The sequence below is a fragment of the Maniola hyperantus genome, chromosome 14 (assembly GCF_902806685.2).
Source record: "Maniola hyperantus chromosome 14, iAphHyp1.2, whole genome shotgun sequence".
NCBI classification, from domain to species: domain Eukaryota; kingdom Metazoa; phylum Arthropoda; class Insecta; order Lepidoptera; family Nymphalidae; genus Maniola; species Maniola hyperantus.
Genome location: NC_048549.1, coordinates 14,113,954 through 14,121,963, shown reverse-complemented (window position 1 = coordinate 14,121,963; position 8,010 = coordinate 14,113,954). Strand labels below are relative to the sequence as shown.

General features: G+C 44.0%; 2 protein-coding genes across 3 annotated transcripts; one reads left to right on the top strand and one right to left on the bottom strand.

The window, feature by feature from the left end:
• Nucleotides 1–972: 972 nt before the first annotated feature.
• Nucleotides 973–4,562, top strand: LOC117988593 (cytochrome c oxidase subunit 6B1-like). 2 transcript variants are annotated; one of them, XM_034975749.2, is made up of 3 exons: nucleotides 973–1,112; nucleotides 3,404–3,487; nucleotides 4,305–4,562. In XM_034975749.2, exons 2-3 carry the CDS (start codon nucleotides 3,408–3,410, stop codon nucleotides 4,471–4,473), a joined length of 249 nt encoding a protein of 82 aa, XP_034831640.1. In that variant the 5' UTR covers nucleotides 973–1,112; nucleotides 3,404–3,407; the 3' UTR covers nucleotides 4,474–4,562. The 2 variants fall into 2 exon arrangements, with proteins under 2 accessions (XP_034831640.1, XP_069359236.1); XM_069503135.1 differs by lacking the exons at nucleotides 3,404–3,487; nucleotides 4,305–4,562 and adding an exon at nucleotides 1,338–3,381 and having other exon boundaries at nucleotides 1,016–1,112.
• Nucleotides 4,563–6,546: 1,984 nt separating this feature from the next.
• LOC117988594 (uncharacterized) lies at nucleotides 6,547–7,986 on the bottom strand. The gene is made up of 2 exons (XM_034975751.2): nucleotides 6,833–7,986; nucleotides 6,547–6,763 (listed from the first exon to the last, which is right to left on the bottom strand). Exons 1-2 carry the CDS (start codon nucleotides 6,895–6,897, stop codon nucleotides 6,598–6,600), a joined length of 231 nt encoding a protein of 76 aa, XP_034831642.1. The 5' UTR covers nucleotides 6,898–7,986; the 3' UTR covers nucleotides 6,547–6,597.
• Between the last annotated feature and the right edge of the window lie 24 nt (nucleotides 7,987–8,010).

Genomic DNA, 8,010 nt, shown 5'->3' with positions numbered 1-8,010 from the left:
AAAGTGACAAAATGATTATGTTTTGTCCTTATCACCGTGACTTTTTTTTGTTTGCCAAAATGTATTTGTACGTGAGATTTTGGCAAACAACGTGAAAGGAGGTTATGTTGACTCAAGTATTGTAAATAAATAATTGATTCGTTTTGTTGCTTTTTGTCCTTGAAGTTATTGTACAATGGTGGTTTGCAGTACACTAGGCTACAATAGCCGAAGCGAACGTAAAATAGACGGAATAACATTTCACAAGTAAGTAGGTACTTCTGCTTGAGCGGGAGGGACTGAGCGTAGTGATTATATTCTCTTTAGGACTGACGGGGCCACGCTATTATAGTTGCATATCTGGAAATATCTGTGGCACAAGCAAGCAATGCATGCGTAGATAGAATAATAGGTAGATTTAAGTACTGTGTAACCGCGTATGAGATAGCGATAGCACGACGTAACGATGAATAACACGACAATTTATTACCATTGTTTAGTAGTCAATATTTGTATTAAACGTTTTTTATGTGAAAACAAGTAAATAACTCATGAGAAATACAATTACGCCACGAATTCTCAAAGTTTGTTTTGCAACTTCTTGTATGTATTCTTTAAAAAAACCAGTTACACGAAAAGAGACAAAATAGGTTAGCTGCGTCTCTGTTTATCACATTAATAACTTTATCTGTGCTCTCTTTTTAGTGCGAATGAGAAAAGAAACGTTCCTGCATCTACCTTTATTACTCTATCTACGAATGCATGATACATACGACAAGGTTCTCTTGGCACTTGAATGACATTGACAGGGGCACGCTGCTAGAAATAGGTGGTACCTATTCAAGGTATTCAAATTTCAAACAAGAACAATGGGGACACCATAGATTACCTATCTACTATGGACAATGCTAGTTCCGATTTTCGCCACGCACCAAGATAGCCTTGTCGCACTATAGGTAGGTCAGGCGCAAAAGGGCTAGAACCCAGAGCCGTAAAACAAGTTGAAAAAAATACCTTTAGACTATAACAGATAACTCCGCTCTACTTGTCTATTGATTTTTATGCGAATGTGTTCGCTGCCATTTTCTATTCGATAAATTTTGGAAAATAATTTGAGTTCAGAGACCAAAAAGGTGAGCATGAGTAATAAGGTATTTTTTATTTGTAGTTTTCTACGCTTTATTTGTAACGCATGCCCTGAAAAAACACATTCTCTGCAAACACGGCCTCGTATTACGTAATTTGTTGTTCCTCGTCACAAAAATTATTTACAACGAAACTTCAATAAGCGTGCGAGCGATATCTCGAAAGGCGAAGATTGAATTGCTGTCTACACCGAAAAGTTGTTCTGTTTGTAGGTGTGTGCATACCTACAAACTGCCGCAGGTTATGCGAAGAAGCTCGTATAAGTATGACCTCGTACAGCGGCGAGGCGGGCGCCTGGGACGGCGGGCCCCCCGGCGCGGAGGCGGACTACGCGCCGCCGCCGCCCGCGCCCTCCTTGCCCACCACCGACCCTTGGACCGGCGCCAGCTACGGCTACCCGTCCTACGAGCAGTACCCGGGCTACAGCGCCGGCTACGGCTATAGCTACGACTCCGCGTACTACTCGCGCGCCGACGCGGGCTACTACGACGCCGCGGCCCCCCCGTACCCGCCGCCGCCGCCCGACTACCCGCGCGCGCCGGAGCCGCCGCCCCCCGCGCGCCAGGAGCGCCGCCGCTCCTACCGCTCCAAGTCCCGCAGCGCGTCGCCCTACGAGCGCCGCCGCTACGAGGACAGCAGGTGGCGCAGATCCAGAAGTGCATCCAAGAGCAAATACACCAAGTATTCCTCTAGCGACCGCTCCAGCTACAAGTCCAGATCTTATTCCAGATCCCCCAAAAAAATTAAAAAGGAGAGAAGGTCTTCGTCCGGGTCTTCTAGGTCGGGGAGGTCTTACAAGAAACCCATCACCAGTAGAAGTGATAGATCGCTAACCCCACCTCTAAAATATAGATCATCGCAATCCCGCAATAGGTCTAAAAACGAGGACAGGTTGCGAAGTCCTCCTGTAAAAGTCAAACGTGAGAAAACATCCAGAAGTAAAGGAAAATCTGTACCCTACTATGAATCGAAATCTAGGGACCGAAGAGAGAGAGCTGTTTTCACTCCACCCAGAAAGAATGTGGCGGATTCCCCAAAAAGCCGTAAGAGATCGGATGGGTCGGTCACTCCTCCGATCGTCGATCGTCGGTCGGAGCGATCTCCCCAAAGGAAAAAGAATTACAAAGATCGAAATTCCGTCACTCCGCCGAGGAAACCCAGAGACAGCTCCATAACACCACCACGGTGCTATGCCCGAAATCGCTCCTCATCGAGGTCGCGATCTCATTCCAGATCTCCGACTCCTAAGACTAAACATAAACGCTCTCGCACCCCCAAGCTGCGACGCAAGAGGTCCTCGTCTTCCAGCCACTCGACCGCTTCGTCGGCGAGCTCGCGGTCGAAGCGGCGCGCGAGGCGCCAGTCGGCCTCCGAACACGAATCTCGTAGTAAAAGTCGATCGAGGGGACGATCGCCAAGCGAGGAACGATCGACCTCGCGGCGGCGCTCCGCATCTCGAATCAAAGCGAGGCGATCGAGAAGCCCCAAAAACTCAAAATCACGTCCGCGATCCCGCAGCTCTGCGAGCCACAGCGGCACGCCGAGCGACGAGGAGTGCCGCGGACAGTTCACGGTGGCCGACAGAAAACGCTTCTGGAAGATGCACAAGAGTAGGCAGGAACAGGCCGACAAGACCAGAACTCCCCCCAAGGAGGTCAAACCTCCCCCCGGCGCCGTAGAAACGAGTCACGCTGTAGACATCGAGTACGGCGACCCACCCGAAGTGGAAGGCCCCAACTACGCCGAGCTGCTGCAGCAGCCCGACCCAGCCCTGCCCATGCCTTCCTCATCCAAAACCAAACCTATTCCGATACCCATTAAGAACGATGGCAGTTTTCTGGAAATGTTTAAAAAAATGCAGGAGCAAGTGAAAAAAGTAGAAGACGAAACTAAACCTGTGATCAAAAAGCCCGTTCTACCTTTTATAGGCAAAAGACGCGGGGGGAGAGTTCTGAAAACCGGCCTCGTGAAGAAAGCCAAAGCGATCGACGAACAAACGGTGGACAATACGCCCAAAGACGCTTGGTCGCTCTACATGCAGGAAGTCAAAAAGTATAGAGAAACATCTTGCGAAGAAGAACGAAAGACTAGGCCTCTCGTCAAATAGCATTACCTTATCGTTGGCCTGCATTTAACAGTTTGTGACTGTTATTTTTTACTGTAATCAATTATTATAATTTCTGTGTACACTTAGTTACATTTATTGCTTTATTACACACAATGATATGAAAATAAATGAATTTCAAGAATGACTGATTTCCGTGTTCTTTGTTTGCAGTAAAATGCCAGAAATGATCAAATCTGTAGCAGACATCAAAACTGCACCCTTTGACCCTCGGTTCCCTAACCAGAACCAGACCAGGTAACCACTTTCACTATTTACACAGCGGAGCGACCAACATACTGATTTTGAGTTGCATTATTTGGTTCATGACAGAAAAATGTAAGTAATTTTTGTTGCCCTGACAATAGTGCTGGATTGACGACATGGTAAGTACACTAATGCCTGATCATTTTGAAAAAAAAGGGCGCTTATAGGATCACTTCGTATTCTGTCTGTCTGTCGAGAAACCTAGTGTACTTCCCGTTGACCTAGAAGCATGAAATTTGGCAGGTAGGTAGGTCTTATAGCAGACAAAAATTTCTTTGATTTTCCATGATACAAAGAAGCCTAGGTCCTTCCCCAGGGTGTAAGCTAACTCTGTACCAAATTTTATCAAAATCAGTTAAACTGTTGAGCCATGAAAAGCTAGCAGACAGGCACACTTCTGCATTTATAATATGTCCAATATTTTTCAAGAAAATTTATTATCTAACTAGCTGATGCCCGCGACTTCATGTCATAAAAAATCCCGTGCGAACTTTGATTTTCCGGGAATAATATATTCTATCATATTATATCTTCTAACAAATCACGTCAATCCGTTGCACCGTTACGACGTGATTGAAGGACAACCCAACAAACAAACACACTTTCACATTTATAATAAGGGTACTGATGAAACTATTCGTTGTCTATTTACAAAATGGCTTTACCGTTTTAGTCAAGCATTTGAGAAATCCAGATTTCTTTTTTCTAAGTTTATAGGAAAGCTAATTTTCAAAAATGTTTTGCCATGTTTCACTGTTTGATTGTTTTGTCGAGTTGCAGTGTTAAAGTTGTATTTGTATGATTCCAGGCACTGCTACCAGAGCTACCTGGACTTCCACCGCTGCCAGAAGGTGCGCGGCGAGAAGTACGAGCCGTGCCAGTACTTCAAGCGAGTGTACAAGTCGCTGTGCCCCAACGAGTGGGTGGAGAAGTGGGACTCCCAGCGCGAGGAGGGCACCTTCGCTGGACGCATCTAAGCGGCCGCGCTGTACTTAGGGGCTATGTTAATTTATGTTTAATTCCGTTAGGTCGCGTGATATAGAATAAAATAAATGATTTAACCGTTGCTAGCCGTTTCATTTCAGTCAGTTGTTAACACCAAGCGCTTATTTACTAGATGACGCCCGTGACTTCGTCCGCGCGGATTTGCGTTTTTAAAAATCCTGTGGGAACTCTTATTTTCCAGGATTAAAAGTAGCCTATGTCCTTCACCGGGATGCAAGCTATCTCTATATCAAATTTCATCAAAATCGGCTAAACGGATGGGTTGTGAAAAGCTAGCAGATAGACACTATCGCATTTATAATATTAGTAAGGATTATGATAATACAGATGTACTTATATAACGCTAGCAAAAACTTAGCGCTATTAGTATACTACATAATTTCAATCCAATACCAACTAACATTAGCCTTATACTTGTAGTTTGTGATTTAGTATTCTTCAAAACTGCAATGAATAGCGTTCAAAACTCGTGGTTAATGACCCGCTTACGACGCGGCATTGACCTCGCGGCACTTATCTTCGCAATGTTCGTTGACTTCTAGTGTCAGTCAGATGTTTTATTTGCAATTGCAATCTATTTTGACATTGATGCTGTCATTAAATGATAGATGCAGTCGATTCGCAATCGGCCTGCAGGGTATGAGGCGGCGGAACGCTCGTCACCCCCGCTCGCCCGCACCGGTTAGCGCGGGGACTGTGCGGGGCGTTCACTCCCCGATTGCTATTTCGACCTATACCTATATCATAGGTACAGGTTGTAAGTAGCACGGTGAGGAAACGGCTGAGATTTCTCCATAATGTTCTCAAAGGTGTGTGAAGCTAAAAAGCGGATAAATTAGATAAGTAGGTACCTACTACTATTTACAAATGGCAATTTGATAGATAAAATTCGATATCGGTTATCGTGTCGTTATCGTTTGTACTGTGCTGTAAATAAACTTAAATATCATCAGATCTATTAATACCATCAAACCCTTTTCTAGAAATTGTTGCTATTATTACTATCCAGAGTCAGAGTCACAGTCCAAGAACAAGGTTTCTAGTCGTTTGTAGCGTGTAGGAAGCACAGGGATACTTGGTAGGAAGGTATAAGTCCCGCAAATTGCTTATGCGCGTGGCCGCCATTTTAGTGACGTCAGCACTAGACAGAAGTTTCGAACTGATGGTATATTTTTACTTCGCCTGACGCGGACGTCAAAATGACGTCATTTCGATGTTCATGAGACTTGGTTCCAGCGCAATAGCAATTTGCGGGACTTATATGCGTAATGCGACAGATGACGTTTTATTGATTTTTAGCGCTTGTCTGAGAGTCAGCGCCTGCCAGACCTTCCTTATTTTATAAAAGCTGAAAATTTCTCTAGGTATTGTCCTTAACAATGGGAGGAACGTTCGTTTGGATCATGGTGGCTTTGGGAGATAACAGGTAATAAATATGTAAAAAATCTTACGTCAAAGTACCTATAAAGTCTAAATTTTTTATATTTTCCTCGGAGTAGTATTAGAAACCACGTCGTGCATTTTTCTTTCACCGTTAAAGCAAGTGATATTTAATTGCTTAAAACGCACGTAACTCCGAGAAGTTCGAGGTGCGTGCCCGGGATCGAACCCCAAAATACGAGACGGACATCTTAACCACTAGGCTATCACAGGTTAGATGTATATAACTTTAAAAATTGTACTTCAACATCATCATCATCATCAACCCATCGCCGGCTCACTACAGAGCATGACCCATGGGTCTCCTCTCAGAGTGAGAAGGGTTTTGGCCATAGTCTACCACGCTAGCCATGTGCGGATTAGTAGACTTCACACACCTTTGAGAACATAATGAAGAACTCTCAGGCATGCAGGTTTCCTCATGATGTTTTCCTTCACCGTTGAAGCAAGTGATATTTAGTTACTTAAAACGCATATAACTCCGAAAAGTTAGAGGTGCGTGCCCGGGATCGAACCCCCGACCTCCGACTAGAAGGCGGACGTCCTAACCACTAGGCTATCACAGCTTATTGTACTTATACCTACTTCAATAAAATAATTGAAAAGTCATTCACAATAGAAAATTTATATCCAAATCACATCCACGATCAGACAGATCAGATGGGTCCCGGGAAAGCACCCTTCTCGCGCAGCTCGTCCCAGTGCTCGATCCAGAAGTTGGGGCAGATGGTCTGGAAGTAGCGCTTGAAGATCTTGCAGTCGTCCACCTCGCCCAGCAGCCGCGTGCAGCGGTAGAAGTCGCAGTAGTTGTCGTAGCATGCTCTACAAATGCAGACGTCGATTTATAGGCTTGGCGACTAGTGGAGATGAAACCACCAAATGTAAACTAACCGTGTTTGATTTTGAAACGGATACCGTGGATCCATTCGCAGAGTTCTAAATTCCTGCTCGCACATTTTTGTGATTATGTAGTAAAAAAATACTAAAAAGCAGCGAAATATTTAGAAGTCTATGTAAAATATCAGATATATCTGACAAAATCATGGGCTTAGAATTTTTTCGCTACGCCAAAATATCAGTATGTTGGCATCCCTCGGATTTGACGTATAGAAATAAAATTAAATGCCAGAGAAAAATACGTAAGCTATGAGGTTAGTTTTGTTATGCGACATTTTTCGAAATCTTTGAAGGGACTTTGTAGTGGACTGGGTACAATAATAGGTACAGTACGCAGACGAATGTAATGTACATAGTACATACAGTACGTCGGCCGAAAGTAATGTACTGGTTTTGTAGAGCGTTGTCTCTAATGATTTTAAGCTTATTTCGTGGTTTAACGACATATTTTAATGTATAAAACGGGTACCTACATACCACGATTAATTTTTGTTTTTATTTGTCGATATTTCAACCCAATTGCACGGGTCGTGGTCCCGTCGTGACCCGGTATGTACCCGTTTTATACATTAAAATATAGCGTTGTCTCTGTCACTCATACCCATGTGACGTTTTGTCGGTCTCAACGACACGGACAACGCTCTACAAATCCAGTACATTACTTTCGGCCGACGTACTGTACGAAATAACCATACATACCAGTCCATACGTACTAACACGTGGTAACGTATCGTGTATTTCGCTCGCTTTACGAGATGTTATACGACTTAAGAGAGCATACATGCACATGAAACCGATGCAGTGTACAATGGCCCAAAAATCCGTAAGCTACGGCTACACTTGCGCGTCAGGAACGCGGGATGCGACGGCATCGCGCCATTAATATCCCGGGAGACGACCCGCTTCTGACGTTCCCGCGCCCTAGTCGCTTTGATCGTGTATGTAGGTTTGGATGATGATTTTTGACGCTTCATTTTTATCGCCATAATATTAAAGCCCGATCAGAAAAATATAAAAAATTAGTCTGGGGGCGCCGTAGTCTTGTATAGGTAAATAAATAGTTCCACTAGTTTTCCGCAATATGGCGAAGTTTTTTATTCTGATCGGCTTTACCTATAATAATTCTTCATAATTATTTAAATTTAAAACAACCTTTTAAATAAATAATTGTT

Excerpts from the sequence above, each read along its gene's own strand:
- LOC117988593 (XM_069503135.1), top strand. The coding sequence starts at position 1,391 with ATGACCTCGTACAGCGGCGAGGCGGGCGCCTGGGACGGCGGGCCCCCC.
- LOC117988594 (XM_034975751.2), bottom strand. The coding sequence starts at position 6,897 with ATGTGCGAGCAGGAATTTAGAACTCTGCGAATGGATCCACGGTATCCG. Across the intron at positions 6,764-6,832 it reads CCGTTTCAAAATCAAACACG|AGCATGCTACGACAACTACT; the intron begins GTTAGTTTACAT and ends CTGCATTTGTAG.